This window comes from Chrysemys picta, chromosome 10, assembly GCF_011386835.1.
Source record: "Chrysemys picta bellii isolate R12L10 chromosome 10, ASM1138683v2, whole genome shotgun sequence".
Taxonomy (NCBI): Eukaryota; Metazoa; Chordata; order Testudines; family Emydidae; genus Chrysemys; species Chrysemys picta.
Window position 1 is genome coordinate 8,139,965 of NC_088800.1, and position 18,247 is coordinate 8,158,211.

Here is an 18,247-nt window from a genome sequence, read left to right on the forward strand (position 1 = left end):
TTGGGAATCTCCCTCACATCCTCAACCGTGAAGACTGATGCAAAGAAGTCATTTAGTTTCTTCGCAATGGCCTTATTGTCCTTGAATGCTCCGTTAGCATCTCGATTGTCCAGTGGCCCCACTGGTTGTTTAGCAGGCTTCCTGCTTCTGATGTACTTAAAACAAATTTTTGCTATTACTTTTTGAGTCTTTGGCTAGCTGTTCTTCAATTTCTTTTTTGGCCTTCATTTGCCAGAGTTTACGCTCCTTTCTATTTTCCTCATTAGGATTTAACTTCCACTTTTTAAAGGATCCCTTTTTGCCTCTCACTGCTTCTTTTACTTTGTTGTTTAGCCATGGTGGCTCTTTTCTGGTTCTCTTACTATGTTTTTTAATTTGGGGGATACATTTAAGTTGAGTCTCTATTATGGTGTCTTTAAAAAGTTTCCATGCAGCTTGCAGGGATTTTACTTTTGGTGCTGTACCTTTTAATTTCTGTTTAAAACCTCCTCATTTTTGTGTAGTTCCCCTTCTGAAATTAAATGCTACAGTGTTGGGCCGCTGTGGTGTTTTCCCCGCCACAGGGATGTTAAATTTAATTATATTATGGTCACTATTACCAAGCGCCAGCTATATTCACCTCTTGGATCTGATCCTGTGCTCCACTTAGGACTAAATCAATAATTGCCTCTCCTCTTGTGGGTTCCGGACTAGCTGCGTCAAGTAGCAGTCATTTAAGGTGTCAAGAAACTTTATCTCTGCATCCCTTCCTGAAGTGATATGTACCCAGTCAATATGGAGATAGTTGAAATCCCCCATTATTATTGAGTTTTTTATTTTAATTGCCTCTCTAATCTCCCTGAGCATTTCACAGTCACTATCACCATCCTGGTCAGGTGGTTGGTAATATATCCCTACTGCTATATTCTTATTATTCAAGCACGGAATTACTATCCATAGAGATTCTATGGTACAGTTTGGTTCATTTAAGATTTTTACTTTATTTGATTAAATCACAGGGGATTATGACTTGGTGGCAGGGTGTCAGTAACTGTCTCTCTGCATAGCAATGCAGAGCTATTATGGTTCTCCCTTAGGTCAGATCTGTGCATAGGCTATTGGACTGAGACTTAGGAGACCTGCATTGTCTTTTCAGGCTTCACTTCCTGACCTGTGTGGCTTGGACAAGTCGGTTTTCTCTCTGTGCTTCTGTTTCCCCTCTGGTCCTTTGTCTATCTTCTCTATTTCAATTGTAAGCACATTCGGACAGGAACTCTTTTTTGTCTCTTACTAGCATAATGGGGCTCCGGTCTTGATTGAGATCTATAGGTGTTACTATAATGCAAATAATAACAGGATTCTGCATAGAGATGTAGAGCTATTCTGCTGATTCACCCTGGCAGCCGGATCAGGTGGTTCTTAAAAGCTCCAGCCCAGGAGTCTGAATGTCCCTGACTGAGGTAGAGGGAACTTGGGGCAGGGACAGAGAAGACCCTACAGCTGGAAGATCCTGATGAGGTTAATGTTTTAATGGTTGTTAATAAAGGCAAAGCTCAGAAAAGAGGTAAGTTTGGACCAGCTCCAGCAAAATGTGTGCAGTGTCAGTAGCTAGGTGTGGATGCTATCTCTATATAAACTTTAATGGAGAACAAGACATAGGGACTTCAACTGCAGACTGAGTGCTCTCAAGTCTGCTGGGCTGAGCATTCTGGCCTAGCAATTGAAGCACGTATGAATTCAAAACAACGGCTTCATGTAAAAAACAAACCAACAAACCTTTGAGTGTGTACTGATAGGACACCACTCTCCATGCTCTAGCCTCTGCTGTGCTAACTCAAGTGAAGTGCTGGCCCATCCCTTACCACTGTTTTGGTTGCTGGGGGAAGATGGCAGTGGAAATTTCAAACGATGAGGATTCGTTGTCTCAAGAATGTCATCCATCAGTATCATAGATGGTGAAATTCACCAAGCTGGGAATGAGATGAGCTGCATCAGAAAGTACCCAGGGTTCAGAATTATCGGTTCCCCCAAGGGTCCTACCTCAATCCAGTTCCCAAGGATTTCAACAACAACCAAAGAATGATTATTTGGATGCCAGTAGCATATGAGGTATAAGGGAGTTTTGATGCTACATTTGCATCTTGCTCACGTATGTAAAATAAGCTATGGCTGCATCCTACATACAGGCATTGTAGGCATCAGCAAGGATTAAACCTTGTACCTACAGCTCCCAAAACACTACCCGCCACTGTATTGGTGGCATTTTTGAAAATACTCCAGGTGGCCTTAGGCCAACACAGAGCACTTTTGAAAATACCACCTGTCTATATTTATACAGATCTCACCTCTATCTCTTTTAGCTGGGAGTAAGCAGTAGACCGTTGTAGTCACTGGAGCCAGACACTCAAGGGGTCATTAAGCTAGTCCATTACACACACGGTGTTGAAACTATGTACTGGAACCTTGATACCATGGTGATGGGTGCATTATAAATATACAGTAGAGAGTAAGACCAAACTAAAATCTGAGATCCATAGGAATTTCCCCCCAGGGACAATTGGTTGAGACCTTGAGGGATGGAGAGGTGGGGGGCAGAGGAGATTTACCCTTCCTGGGGTGAAGCACAGAGCAGAGATTATTCACTAGAATCTAATGGTGAATCCATGGTCAGTTTCCTGTGGGGAAGACCTTTTGGACTTTGGTCCTATCCGATCTCTGCTAAAGGATCACAGTGGATTTTATGCTGTGCAAAACGGCGGTGAAATACTTTCTATTGAACCCAGAAAATACACCGGGTCTTTTCATGCCCTCCTCAAGAGCCAGCAGGAAAAGAGGAGTTGTCAGTGTAAACAAACTTCTGTAAAGTATCAGAGGGGTAGCCGTGTTAGTCTGAATCTGTAAAAAGCAACAGAGGGTCCTGTGGCACCTTTAAGACTAACAGAAGTATTGGGAGCATAAGCTTTCGTGGGTAAGAACCTCACTTCTTCAGATGCAAGTCTTGCATCTCTGTTGCTTTAAACTTCTGTAATCCGCTCATAAACAACCCTCGTGTGTTATGTTCAGCACAGTTATAACTGGGTAGACAGTTCGGATTTGCTTTGCTTTGATGTCAAGATGAAACATTTCCTTGTTTAATCCTTTTGCACGGGGGTGTCTGGGCGGAAGATGCTCTGAGACTGACGGCTTTATAGTTCATGCACTGGCATCATCGTTTTCCATTTCTACATTTCACAAAAAGCTCAAGCTCACATTCTGATAGTGCTCTTTGCTCTCCCGCTTTCTACTTGAAACTCCCCGAGATCTCTTAAAAGCCTCGTGCGATAAGGGATTCTCGCACTTGCAGCATTTCTTTCTCCAGCCCTTGTGATCATTTTTCTTTCAGCGCCAAACACTGGGGGGTTCCACTCGTTCCAGCTGGGGGCGAAGCATGTTTCAGAATAGATACACAGTCCAGCACCACCTGCTCTTTCAGTCCCATAGGTTTTGAGAGTAATTTCGGTCGAAGCCTATTGATTTCACCACTAATGAAATTCCGGAGTTCTTGTCCCTAAGGGGACATATGCCCTACTTGAGCACTAACTGCCCAGACACATACAGAATTACCTTAATATTGGACTGTGGCCATTTTCGCAATTATTTTCATTAAGGGTCAGACTGAGTGTAGGATAGATTCCTTGCTGTCAGCAGGTGTGATTGAAGGGTATCTCCTGAACATTTCCACCCCCCTTCTTGGCTTCCAAACCAGGAGGTCCAAGAGGAGGGATCCATCTTGAACAGGTGATGCTCGCGTTCTATTTTTATGAATAGACCAAATGATTTGGTTGGATGTGCTAAACTAAAGTTAATGGCTAGCCCAGTTGAAGGGAGTGTTGTCTAGAGGCTAGAGCAGGAGAGTGAGAGTTCGCTTTCCCACTCACTGTAACAGTGACCTTGCGAATAACTACAATGTTTGTCTTAAATGGACTGAAAAGAGGTATTGGTGTATACTGTCGATTAAACAACGGAACGTGTTTCAGACTCCTGATTGCTTGCTGTAGTTAAAAAAGCTCACAGCAGCTGTAAAGCTATCCTATCACGGTTCTCCTGCTGTAAAGAAATCCCAGATGTCACAAAACCAGGGTGGCTAGCTCTGTGTCACCAGCTCCCCTCTCTCCTGGGGGGCATTCCAGAGCAGGGCAGAGGTGTGGCCAAAGGTGGAAGGGGTGTGGCCAGAATTTTCCTAGGAAACTGTTCCTGCAGCATAATTTAGAGCATCCTAAAGATTGCTCTAAATTATGTTGGGGGATAAAATGGCTCCTGACTGGCCCAGATTGTGGGACACAAAAGATGGTTTAGAACTATTTTTCTTCCATCTCAGGTCCTGTGTTGAATCTCTGTCATTGTGACTCCAGAATGAAACGCTTAAACCTTGCATTAAATGCAAACCTTAGGGAGGATAATATGCCCAGTGATTTTGAGCAGGTTAGTATCAGGGCCAGGGGCTATTAGATTTTGTGGGGCCCCTGGGGGTTTGGAGTGGGGGGAGTGGGCTCAGGGCTGGGGCGGGGGAGAGGGATGTGGGAGGGGATGCAGCTCCAGTTGGGGGTGGGTGGGCTCTGGGATGGGGCCAGGGATGGGACAGGGGTTGGGGTGCAGCAGGGGGTTCAGGGTGTGGGCTCTGGGTGGGAGTTTGGGTGCAGGAGGGGACTCAGGACTGGGACAGGGGGGTTGAGTGCAGGTGGAGGTGTGGGGTCTGAGAGGCAGTTTGGGTCTCCGGCTGGGGTAGGGAGTTTGGGTGCAGGAGTGGGTGTGGGATGCAGGCTCCGCCCGGGAGGCACTTACCTTGGGCAGCTCCTGGTTGGCAGCGCAGCAGGGCTAAGGCAGGATCCCTGCCTGCCTTGGCTCCATGTTTCTCTGCTCCCTGAGATGGCCGGCATGTCCTGCCCCTAGGCAGAGGGGCCAGGCCTCCCTGCATGGTGAACGCTGCCCATGCCTGCAGGCGCCACTCCCACAGCTCCCATTGGCTGTCGTACCCAGCCAATGGTTGCTGCGGAGCTGGTGCTGGGGGCAGCGCACACAGATTCCCTGAACGCCCCTCACCTAGGGGCCACAAGGGCACATTGGTAAGCTGGCACTCGTGGCTCCAGCCCTGGGGGTGTGTGCCGAGGCTCAGGGACCAGTGTCCAGGCCGGGGCATGGAGACTTGCTGCAGGCCGGATGAAAAGAAGTAGGGTGACCAGATGTCCCGATTTTATAGGGACAGTTTTGATTTTTGGGTCTTTTTCTTATATAGGCACCTATTACCCCCCACCCCCTGTCCTGATTTTTCACACTTGCTGTCTGGTCACCCCAAAAAGAAGCAGCAGGCCGCATCCAGCCTGTGGGGCCCGTCTTAGCCCAAGGCCCTGGGCTGCAGCCCCTAAAGCCCCTGCATTAATCCGGTTGGTATTTATTGTTGATGTAGTTATCTAGATCGTGTAGTGAGTTTACTGCCACAGATCACAGCATAAAGGCCAGATTCTGTCAGTTGCAGCCGCATAAATCTGTATTAACTCCATTATAGTCAGTGGTAAGAGAGAATACATAAGAACGGCCATATTAGGTCAGAGCAATGGTCCACCTAGCCCACTATCCTGTCTGCCGACAGTGGCCAGTGCCAGATCCTTCAGAGGGAATAAAACAGAACAGGGCGATTTATCGAGTGATCCATCCCCCGCCATCCAGTTCCAGCTTCTGGCAGTCAGAGATTTAGGGACACCCAAAGCATAGGGTTGCATCCCTGCCCATCCTGGCTAATAGCCATTGATAGACCTATCCTCCATGAATTTATCTAGTTCTTTTTTAACCCAGTTATACATTTGTCCTTCACAATGTCCTTCTGGCAAAGAGCTCCACACAACTGTATGTTGTGTGAAGCAGTACTTCCTTATGTTTGTTTTAAACCTGCTGCCTATTAATTTCATTGGGTGACTCCTGGTTCTTGTGTTAATGTGAAGGGGTAAATAACACTTCCTTATTCACTTTTTCCACATAATTCATAATTTTATAGATCTCTATTATATCCCCTCTTAGTCTTAGTCACCTTTTTTCTAAGCTGAAGAGTCCCTCTCTTTTAAATCTCTCCTTATCTGGAAGCTGTTCCACACCCTTAATGATTTTTGTTGCCTTTCTCTGTACTTTTTTACAATTCTAATTAGGGCTGTCAATTAATCACACTTAACTCATGCGATTAACTCAAAAAACGTAATCATGATAAAAAAATTAATCATGATTAATTGCAGTTTTAATCACACTGTTAAACAATAGAATACCAATTGAAATTTCTTAAATATTTTGGATGTTTTTCTACCTTTTCATATACACCTCTACCTCGATATAATGCTGTCTTCGGGATCCAAAAAATCTTACTGCATTATAGATGAAACCACGTTATATCAAACTTGGTTTGATACGCCGGAGTGCGCAGCCCCGCCCCCCCAGAGCACTGCTTTACCCAGTTATATCTGAATTACTGTTATATCCAGTCGTGTTATATCAGGGTAGAGGTGTATATTGTATTCTGAGTTGTAATTGAAATCAAAGTGTATATTATTTTTTATTACAAATATTTGCACTGTAAAAATGATAAACAAAAGAAATAGTATTTTTCAATTCACCTCATACAAGTATTGTAGTGCAATCTCTATCATGACAGTGTAACTTACAAATGTAGATTTTTTTGTTACATAACTGCACTCATAAACAAACCAATGTAAAACTTTAGAGCCAACAAGTCCACTCAGTCCTACTTCTTGTTCAGCCAATCACTAAGACAAACAAGTTTGTTTACATTTACAGGAGATAATGCTGCCTTCATCTTATTTACAATGTCACCAGAAAGTGAGAGCAGGCGTTCACATGGCACTTTTGTAGCTGGCATTGCAAGGTATTTACATGCTAGATATGCTGAACATTCATATGCCCCTTCATGCTTCAGCAGTTTTTTTCTTCACGCAATTCTACATTTGTAAATTAAACTTTCATGATGAAGAGATTGCACTACAGTACTTGTATTAGGTGAATTGAAAAATATTATTTCTTTGGTGTTTTTACAGATTTCCCCCATTAGCACTTTCATCACAGAGAGTGGAAGGTTTAGGCCAATCCTGTTACACAGGCATTGCAAATTCAGGAGTCTCCAGCTAGAACACCAACCCAAAGACCCATCTGCAGCCCTGTCCACTTCTGATGCCAGCCAAATATTGCATCCTGTAACTGCTTTCTTGCTCTCTCAGCTTAGGAATCTATGCTTAGTCTGCACCTCCTGGCTTCTGGGTCCATATAGAACTCTGCTAAGACTCAAGAGCTTCACATTAAGGAGTGGGAGGGATCCAGGTATGAAGGAGGCATCTGGGAAGGTTTGTAGGTACATAGCTGTGGAGTGATTTGTCTATGGACATGACCACCTCATGGATGTGGGAACTGCTGGGGAGGCAGGTGGACTGGGTCCCCTATGAGTGACTGGCAGTATTGCAGACTCCAAGCATTCACAAATCAAAAAATTGGCTTAAAAAATCATGAGCTCTTAAACAATAAGGCATTTTGGAGTCTCTCTCTTTGCTCTCTGGTTACGGAGCCTTCAGAGCTCACTCGCAGCACATTTTCCAGCTTTTCTCTGCAATCACGAGGGCTAGAAATGTACTTTTAGTCTGAAATGAAAATGGAGATTCCCATGATTCCTGATGCTTTAAGGAAAAAACTCACCAAATATTACAAGAGTTGGCAACACTGCGAGGGCCTTCTTGAACTTAGGGACAACCTCAAACAATAGCAAGCTCATTTCTTTGTCCTATTTGCTACCTCATGCCTGGGGGGTGATGTGTGGCCAATTGTTATAGGTGTCTCTGCTGCTGGTCCTGCATACCAAACAGACCCTGAATTAGCTGTTTAAAAATCTCAGTCTTATTCGGTTGTGATGGCACTACGCTTATATCACTTATATCCCTGTGTAATGAAAAGAACACTAAATGACCAGTACTGTGAGCCGGATTGCCTGTGCATGTGGGTGTGCACCTCGCACCAGTGGTATTGGTTTACATCAGTGCACGTTGATACCATTCTGATTTAGGAGTGCTTTACATGCAGATGACTGACTTGCTGTTCCTGACAATATTACATCCTCACCTACGCAAATGGCCATTTCTCTGAGCACATTGGGACATCTGAATGCACTGAATCAGTTACATCGAATTTCATCAGCGCTGGCTCATTCCCTGGCTGTGGAATCAAGGAAGCCAAGGAGCTGAGATTCTGCATTTGACAAGAGGCTGCGTCGGTGTTGACTGCAGCCAGTTGCATGTTTTCAGGGTGGCCGGAATGGCCCAGGTTAGACACAAATAGCAGGATTCCCTTCCTGATGTCTCAACAGTGGTTGAGTTGGAAGTGATGCAGAATTCAAGGAGGCTAATCACCAGTGCCCATCTTGGAGGAATATTTGCCATTTATTTTCTCTTGTACGCAGTGGAAAAAATGTCCTCCAGCTGCTACTGTGTCACCACTGACTGCAGCTAGGAGCGCTCTGAAGCGAAGAAAGGTTGACGTGGTCAGAGTGTGGATGGGAGATCGCTAAGGAAATCCACCCAGTGCAATGCACTGGCTGTGTGTGAGAGACAGAGATGTCTTCCTCTAGTAGCTAGCGCCCTGTGACAAAAAGAGACATGCACTAGCTCATCAAGGAGAGAGACGCACGTGCTTTGGGATCTGGGTGAGGCCCCGTGTTCCCTAGGGTTTAGCTGGTTTGCTGCAGGAAGAGATGCAAGCGATTCAGTAGAAGGTCTACTTCTTTTAAAGGCATCACCGAACCGAAGCCTCAGCCCTCAAAGGGAATGCTGTGATGCTAGGGGGTTCCAAGGCCCTGACATTAAAATATCCCAGGCCTGGGGTTTGGTTTGGTTTTGTTTTCCAGGAGCAGGAGTGTCAGCCCTTTTCTCCTGGCCAAACTCTGCAGAGTTATGGCTACACGCAGCATAAGAAAAGGGGAAGCAAAACACCACCGAATGACTTCACTAGCTGAAATGAATCAAGGGGAAGATGTTCGTTCGTGTATTCCCAGTGTGATTAGAGCCCTGCCCGGCCTATTGTGACTATCCCCTTAGGAGGATGACCAGCAGGATTTTTAAGAGGAGTGGGTGGGAAAAAGGAGAATTTTGATTAACTGCCAAGTTAACCCTTAGTGTACTGGCATTTTCCAGGCTGAGCGCCAGCTGTTTGGGAAGATGGATATAACACATGTCTGCAAGTCTCGGAAGGGTTATTAACTTTGCAAAAATGGCCACAAAGCTTGCTTGGCCCAGGGGATATTTAAAACTGCAAAGAATAAAACACGAGCATCAAAGGGGGAAAAGGGCTGGTTTTCTAGAGCCTGCAAGCCTGATTCTGCTCTAGCGGATTCGGAAACTGGCAGGGGGTCCCCCTGTGGGTCTGGGAGGAAGGAGAATTGCAAACGCCCCGAATGAGCCCAGCAGTCTCCTCTTGACTCACGTATTATTCTTATCAGTAACGATTTCTGAACAGTCCACGGCATTAAATTAAGAAGGAAAATCTGCCTCTCATTTGAGCTTTGTTTGCTTGACTTAGTGAAACTTCTCTCACTTGTAAGATTGTTTCTTGTCCAGTAGGCACCCCTGGGAGGGCTCACCCCTCATTTCCAGTTGCAGCCTAGAGGGGAGTGCCAAGAAATGCTTGTCTTCTGCCAAGAGTCGAGGCTCTTGACGTGACGCTGCGTTCATCCCTGCCTGGATTGTAGGCTGTCGCTTTCCCCATCTCTGTCATTCCAAACCCATTCCTTTCACAGCTGCACGCACTGTTCTCTTGCCCTGCGATGCTGACTGAGGGCCAGAACAACAATGATGCAGTCTGCGCCCGTCCAGCCAAGCCATTGAGTAAGACCTTCTGTCAAATAGTCAATTAATCCCAAACACGTGCACCAGAGCCCTGCTAGATTGAAGTGGCTGACTTGCCAAGTGCCTAATTCCTAGGAATCTGGGGAGATAAAACAAAGTTAGATAACAGAGAGAAACTGAGAGCAACGCAGAGCGCATCCTTTACTGGGACCCTAGGACTGCAATGCCCACATCAATAACTTATTGCCCGAACTGTCCGACATCAGTTTAAATGACCAAAGCAGTTTGAAGAGGGCTACTCCTGGAAGTTTCTTTTGTTTTTCTCCCCCTCCTAATTTTGTGTGGATTTTTTTTTTCCTTTTTGCTAAGGATTGGGCATCGAATGAGAGGTTGGAGAAAAGATAAAGCAGCAAGGGTTCCAGCCTGTAAAATAGAGAGATGATGCTGTCTTTGCGCCCTTCGCAAATGACTACAGTTAGTGATTGGCTATAGAAAACAATGGGGCTGGCTTTACGTCTAAGTGATTGTTCAGGGCCCTGCCCACCTTTGGCTGCTCACTTGTCAAGCTGATCTTCCCCAAAGGTGCAGATGAATTGTCCCCAGTGGGACAGCAGTGGCAAGTGGCTTCCTACCTGATCGATTGCTAGAGCCCTGTGCCAACCTGTCTTAATTGGTGCAGACCCCCTGAGTTTCACTCTCAGATTTTGGGTAGTGATGGGTCAGCCCCACCTATGAACTTTCCCAGAAGTTCAGGGGTGCTTGAATCTGATCTTTTGGTTTGGCCATCACTATGGTGTTGAGATGCGGACCCGAATCCGAGCTTTTCCCTGACTCAAGGGGGTTCTGATCTAGGCTTTTGGCGTGTTTTAGATCTCTAGTTTTAGATCTGACGGAACCTAAAAGCTGACAGTGCAGGCGAAGCCACCGAGTCTCACCTGGTCTCACCTCAGAACAAGGAATCTGAGCCATAGGGTTAGCCCCAGCCTTGCTTGAAACGGGTCGTAGGTTTTCTCAGCAGGTTCGTGGAACATTCAACCAACGTGAACTGAGTTTTGAGTTTGTGACACGACCAGAAAGCAGCCAATTCTCACAGTGTCAAGGTTTTATTGTGAACTTTGTGCCCAGCTTCCCTGATCTCCCTACTGTACCCAGCAACCTGCTTTCAGCTAAGACCGAGCAAATCCTCTCCCATTGCAACACGCCATCTGGGCCTGAAGGAGGTCACCTGGCATCAGTTAGCAGCAAAGGAGCACAGAGTGATGTTAATTTGCCTGCTTGTTCCACAGGGATCACTGCCCAGTTACACCAGGTGATTGGCACCTGAGTCTGAGCACCTGGGTTAGCGTAGCCCAGATGTGAGCATCCCCATTGCAAATCCAGACCCAAATGATGCTGTCCGCACTGCTTCTGCCCTGTCCCGTGTGCCCTTTGTGCTGAGACGTTCTAGGCCTCTTACCCAGCCAATTGCGTCAACTGTGGGGAAAACTTATCTGTCCTTCAGGGGGAATTGTGGGAAAGGTGTGGGAGGGTTGTCAGCATATGAGTGATTTTTTGCTTGCATTCTGACTGCAAAGTGGGCAGGTTTCAGCCTGAGCCCTGGTCTACACTGGAGGGGAGGGATTGATCTAAGTTACGCAACTTCAGCTACATGAATAGAGTAGCTCAAGTCAACGTATTTAGATCGACTTACCGTGGAGTACAGGAGTCGACGGGAGAGCGCTCGGTCTGCCGTCGATCTGGAGGGTAGTGTAGACATACCCTGAGTGACAGCAGCACCTGAGCTTAACCCACACCCCCTAGCTGGGTCAGCTAGCTAGCCTAAAGCACCTTCAAACTCAGCTCAGAGGTTTTTGTGTGGATAGGCTGAAATCAAGGTAAGAACCCAGGTAAGAACTGGGTAGAAAAGACCTATCCTGAGTGTCTGTTTATTCGTGTGTCAGCGGGGGTTGATATTGTTTTACCAATAGGTGCATTCTGAGGGTGAATTCATCTTTCTAAGGCACTTTGAGATCTTTAAGTGACAGGCGGCACAGTTAAATACATAATAATACTCAGCGATGTCAGAAGGACTAGACAGGACTAGGAGCTCACTGCCCAAGGTCAGCTTTGGTTTGAACATGGAGGAGGGAGGGAGAGAGGGCGCGATAGCTCAGTGGTTTGAGCATTGGCCTACTAAACCCAGGCTTGTGAGTTCAATCCTCAAGGGGGCCACTTAGGGATCTGGGGCAAAAATCAGTACTTGGTCCTGCCTAGTGAAGGCAGGGGGCTGGACTTGATGACCTTTCAGGGTCCCCTCCAGTTCTATGAGATAGGTATCACTTAGAAAAGTGTAGCACTACAGAAATGACAGACTATGCCTTGGTTTTCTCTTTCCCTTCCTTTTTTTTTTTTTTTTTTTTTGGCATCTCCTCAACCCTCCTTCCCTCCCAAAGCTTGAACGACTTTCCCTGACGGAATGGGAGCCTTTGCCGTATAATTGTGGATTACACGCTGAGAACGAACGCTCATGTTGTTCAGAGTTGACGTGAGCCAATATGACTGGCATGCGCTGAAATCAATGGGCTTGCTTCACTCTGGTGTTCCCGTTGCTCGGTGCTGCCTTACGATTGCCTTTAATTAAGGGAGATTATGTTTCCTCTTTGGAAAAAAACCCAGTTAGTGCTCCGGATTAACAGCCTTGCTGAGCGATGGCCCTCATTCACCCGCGGGACAGGGACAGTGATGACTGCAGCACGACGAGCTTCCCCACGCTTCATGGGCAGCTGGTGGGAAGAGGGTAGTTTTTTCCACATGGCAATTTAGCCTCTCTGCTGAGACTGCCAACAGAGGTGCCAGCTATTACAGGGAAATTTGTCTACTAAGAATTGGTCTGGGACCAGCATCTTACCTCACACAGGCCACAGAATGGTCATCCAGTGGTAATGACTCCAGTTGATACCGGGAGGGATTGAATCTCCCAGAGAAACAAGGGGATTTAAATAGGAAGTAAGAGGTGTGATGCTCTGCCCCCAAAGCACTCCCAGTTTACATGGCCAGAATAACTTAGCTGAGACCATAGAGAAGTGTTAGAACATCCCGATCCCACTTCCTATCAGATCTCAGAACATCAAGACCATATGGAGTTCTTAGGTGACTTACATTCCCTGTGTACAGTAGGGGATATTTCACAGTAAGAGCTGTGGCTGGGGTGAGAACAGCAGAATCAGTAGGGCATGAGCAGGGTGATGGCAGAGAAAGGCCTGGAGATGGCCTCTAGGATCCCAGCTCTCAGGGAGCTAGGCAGATTGAAGCAGCTCCCAGAAAGAGAGTTTGATGGTGAAGAAACCAGGGCTTCTGTGGTGTGTGACATCACTGGAAGAGTTAACATGGCATTTTCCTTGGTCTACCTGAGAGTGTATTTTCCCCTTACTGTTATATCTGAGTTCCTTGCTCCCTCTCCTTTAGTGGCTGCTGTAGTGTCTACTAGGAAAGAACCCATTTAGGTGTCAGGGAATGATATTTTTAAAATCACACACTGGGATGTTCCCTTTCTCTGTCAGTTTCACTGGGATTTCCTTCATCCAAATGTCTTGCCACATTATTTATTTTGAATTACTTTTATAACACGCCTGTCACTGCAGTAGAGCGACTAATCACTTGCAGATGATACTAAACTGGGAGGCGTGGTAGATACGCTGGAGGGTAGGGATAGGATACAGAGGGACCTAGACAAATTAGAGGATTGGGCCAAAAGAAATCTGATGAGGTTCAACAAGGACAAGTGCAGAGTCCTGCACTTAGGACGGAAGAATCCCATGCTCTGCTACAGACTAGGGACCGAGTGGCTAGGAAGCAGTTCTGCAGAAAAGGACCTAGGGGTTACAGTGGACGAGAAGCTGGATATGAGTCAATAGTGTGCTCTTGTTGCCAAGAAGGCTAACGGCATTCTGGGCTGTATAAGTAGGGGCATTGCTGGCAGATCGAGGGACGTGATCGTTCCCCTCTATTCGACATTGGTAAGGCCTCACCTGGAGTACTGTGTCCAGTTTTGGGCCCCATACTACAAGAAGGATTTGGAAAAATTGGAAAGAGTCCAGTGGAGGGCAACAAAAATGATTAGGGGTCTGGAGCACATGACTTATGAGGAGAGCCTGAGGGAACTGGGATTATTTAGTCTGCAGAAGAGAAGAATGAGGTGGGATTTGATAGCTGCATTCAACTACCTGAAGGGGGGGCTCCAAAGAGTATGGATCTAGACTGTTCTCAGTGGTACCAGATGACAGAACAAGGAGTAATGGTCTCAAGTTGCAGTGAGGGAGGTTTAGGTTGGATATTAGGAAAAACTTTTTCACTAGGAGGGTGGTGAAGCACTGGAATGGGTTACCTAGGGAGGTGGTGGAATCTCCTTCCTTAGAGGTTTTTAAGGTCAGGCTTGACAAAGGCCTGGCTGGAATGATTTACTGGGTGTTGTTCCTGCTTTGAGCAGGGGTTGGACTAGATCACCTCCTGAGGTCCCTTCCAACCCTGATATTCTATATTCTAATCCTGTGGTGAGGGAGCAGAAGCAGAAAACAAAACAAAACCTTCTTCCTTCAGAATAAAAAGATGAAATTAGGCAAGTGAGGTGATGCATATTAATCAAATATTTCAATTAAGGCAGTGCATATTTGCATAAAATCTTCAGATTTCTGTACCTTCAGCTTTTTCAGGTAAGCGCATGAGTAGTCCTGTATGTGCTAGTGTACCTTGCTGAACTGGGACCTAAATAATTCTGCAGACAGAGGAAAACTGCCTGACTTTCAGTGGGACTGGTGAGGCTGGGATAGAAACTCGCTCTTAACAGACAATGTCATTTGGGAGGGACCTGTATGAAATGAAGTAAAGGGACTTAGCACTTAATTAGGGAAGAGGAAAACCAAGCTTGGATGTATAGTTGGTGCCTGATTTTATCTTTTAATCTGTCTTTATATTGTTTGGTTTTGTTATTAATAGCGTGGAGATTTGGGGACACAACTTGAGTTTGTGTAGTTTTCTGAGCCAAGATCTGGGCTCGGAATAACCCCACCTCACAATCATTTTTTAATGGTCTTCTCTTTGTTCTTTTCTCTGTTTGTGTTGTCCTTTCACAAGCTTGTATGTAACACTTCTTATGCTGTTCTTTTCCCAGTTGGCAAGCAGTGATTTCCCTGGCCTTGCTCCTTGTTACGGGTCTTCCTTTGAATTCGTCTAAGATTTCAGCAACAAAATGGTGATTTTTTTTAACATAACTTTGGAATCCAGGACGCAGATCAACTGGCAATAGTTTTAAAGGCGGTACCAATCTGGGCCTTAGCTACTTGCTATGGATTCTCTCCTGCCAGGCGCATGAAGCCTGATCCAAAGCTCTGTGAGGGTAATGAAAGATTTCCATTGCTTTCAATGGACTTTGCATCAGGCCCAAAGTGGCCTCAACGTCAGTTAATATCTATGGGAAATGAGAATGGTTGGGACTTCTCTGGAGCCTCAGGGAGGAACAGATCCTAAACGAACTGCTTATGCCTCTTAGAATCACAGAAAAACTTTCTATTGGTGACAATCCATTTCTCTTTCACATTTTCAGTTTTTTCCTCTTCCTTTGTTCTTCATTATGAAGAATATTTGCTGAACCTATAAGCGCATTGTCATAACATCACAACTGGTAAATCCTGTGACAAATTAGTATGATCTATGCGTACTAGTGTCTGATACAAGATTGAACTGTTTCTAACTGTGTCATAGGTGCTGTACTGCTAACAGCTGATGGAGATTCTTATTTAAAAGTGGCAAAGGGCCTGTGATTGGCAGCAAGAAGAACTGAGTTTTATCCCTGTGAAGTTCCAGGGAGCTCTTGTGTGCAACATATCAACAGTTGTTAAGTTCTAAGTGGCCCTAGATTTGTTACTACCTTCAAAGTGTGAGGAGGCTGGCTGGTTTAGGAGACTGGTAGTGGAATATGGAGCTTTTCACTTCTACAACATTTCAAAGAAGTCTTGGAATTTTGCATCTATAATTCTATAGAATTTACACTGGGATTCAGTTACGATGTATGGTGGTACTGACTAAATATAGTTACCTTCTGATGCTTTTATTTGGCCAGTGCAAATTTAATTGGTGGTCTCACTCCAGTCCCTAGTGGTCAGATGTCTACAACAAAAAACCAATCCTACACTCAAGTTCACAGTTGGCACAAAGTTGTGTAATGCTGGTGGTTTCAGCACAGAGATGAAAGGGTGAATTGGCCTCGAGATTGAATTCCTTTCTCCTACATTGAGGTGGACTTTCCATGTTGATCTATTAGAAAAGGGGAGGTGGGGAAAGCTTGCAATACCACAGCCCATGCTATACCTCCTCGATGGCCCGTTTCTAGAATGGTCCCATCTGACCCTTTCTTAGTATTACAGCATAGTCACTCTCGTCTCCTTGTCCCAACTGGGAGAAACGCATGATGTAAACAAAGAGCCGAAATAGTGGTGTGTAAATAGAATTTTAAAATTTCCTTCACTTTTAGTAATCTGAGCTAGTGCGAGTAACATAAGTGAAGAAATGTGTGTGGCTACAACATGTGCTTTTTTTAAAGTTGGCAGTGGCACTTTAAAAGTGGGGTGGAGTATGAATTGTTTCTACTCTACTTTTCCAACGTGCATTTCCAAGAAGCCTTGAAATTTTGCACCAGCTACAGAGTTTACGCGGAGATTTATTTAGGGACAAAATCAGTGGGGTGGGAAAGTTTCTCTTTTTTGTTTTTCCTCCCTCCTCCCCCCCTTTTATTTTCATTTTTGTCTTCCTTGTTAATCACCTAAAGTTATTTAAAAACTTCCTTAAAGCTGGGAATCAGGGTTGCCTGGAATGTCTCCTGCCAGCTGCAAAAATGCTTTGCTTACTGTTTCAAGCTGGCAAATAGACCTTCCCACTCAGCATCCCCTCTGCTCATTCCAAGCCCCAACCCCTCTGTGCAGGTAGCTTCACCTCAACGGGGCTCCCCGCAGCCTCACTCCCTGGCGCCACCTGGTGCCAGTTCCCCCTCCCTGCGCACAAACCACGTGTACCCCTCCTCCCCTTACAACCTAGCTATTTACTCCAGGGTTCGAAGCGGGGCGGCCAATGGGAGAGCAGGAGGTGGAGCTCTAGGAGGCTGAGCTCCAATCACCACCTGGGACAGCAAAGGGGAGGCGGGGCCGGACTTTCACCACGTTGGGTTTGTCCGCAGCGCTAATTAATTTTTCCAAAGGCTGGGAGGGCTTCACTCCAGCCCAGGAACTTGCTGCCGCCACCAGCCCTTCTGCACTGCACAGACCAGTCGCTGGGGCCCCTCCACTGCAATAAAATGTTTGACGGCTCCCTCCTGCCTCTCTTATTTCCTTTCCTGCTGCTCTGGGGACTGGACACCACCGCAGGTAGCGCTTTTCTCCTCCCCCTCCTTCCTGACCCCGGCATCACCGTCTCCCTTTGGCTCTGACAGCCACGGTGGTCAGGGAGCTGAGCAGCTGGGACCGTGCAGGCGTCCTGCTGCGTTTGCAATGGCAGAAGCACAGGGGCGTGCAATGTTGAATTGGTGCATGCAGTTTTCGGCGTGTGGGCTGCATGCGTGTGTGTGCAGCCCTCGGGGCATGCACCAGCTCTGCTGCAGGGCTGAGAGCTCAGTTTGCAGGAGACATTGCTCCAGGCTTTTGTATTTTCTTTTCCTGTCCTGCTGCTGTAACGTTTCACGGGGGAAGCTGCTGACTGTCCTGGGTTACAGCTTTAACTTGCTCTGTTCCCCCCCCCCCACCCTTAGCAGGTTTTTATGGGGGTTGGTGAAATGCGATGCTTGTGGTTCTGTTTTATTTATATATATATAGTAATGATACAAGTAGCGTTTTTAGCCTTTTTTGCTTTGTTTCCCCCTCCCTCTCCTCTTCCCTGCACACTTGGGCCTTGGGTAGATTGAATTTATTCCTGTATATAAACATATTTTCCTCCTCTTGGCTCCACCGGCTGCAGCCTGTTGAGAAGTTCCAGGGGATTAAGCCCCGAGGCTGAACCCCGAGGGCAGGGACCCGGCTGCGTGGAGCAGGGTGCAGGAGTGGGGGTGCTGCAGCCGAGCGGGGGCCTTGGGGCTTTAGATCTGGAGGCAGGGGGAGGAAAGCGGTTTCTCTGTTGTAAAAAGTCCAGCTTATGTTCCCGACCCCCCCCTAGGTCTCCCAGGGGCTGGGGAGTTAACGCCTGAGCCTGCCCACGAGGGCCTGGTGTTAGTGGGTGGGCAGCAGGGCCGATGGGGACTGGCCCCCGCTCTGTCTGCGGCTCGGAGGGGGCAGTGTTCCCTAGGGACGGGATGACTCGCAGTGGTCCGGCGGGGAGGGGGTGTTTGCTGGGTGCCCCCAGGGCGAGCCGCGCTACCCCCGGCTACACTGACACTAGCTGGGGCAGCGGGT

At 46.6% G+C, this 18,247-nt stretch overlaps 1 protein-coding gene across 3 annotated transcripts in view; it reads left to right on the forward strand.

Annotated features, from left to right (window-relative positions):
• Positions 1-17,033: 17,033 nt before the first annotated feature.
• Positions 17,034-18,247, forward strand: part of ADAMTS17 (ADAM metallopeptidase with thrombospondin type 1 motif 17) — a 269,254-nt gene continuing 268,040 nt past the window's right edge. The window contains exon 1 of one of the 3 annotated variants that reach the window (XM_042856603.2): positions 17,034-17,230. In XM_042856603.2, coding sequence (XP_042712537.2) covers positions 17,161-17,230 — 70 coding nt within the window. In that variant the 5' untranslated portion in view covers positions 17,034-17,160. The remainder of the gene's footprint in view (positions 17,231-18,247) is intronic. The other 2 variants (XM_024102933.3, XM_024102934.3) reach the window with 2 other exon arrangements.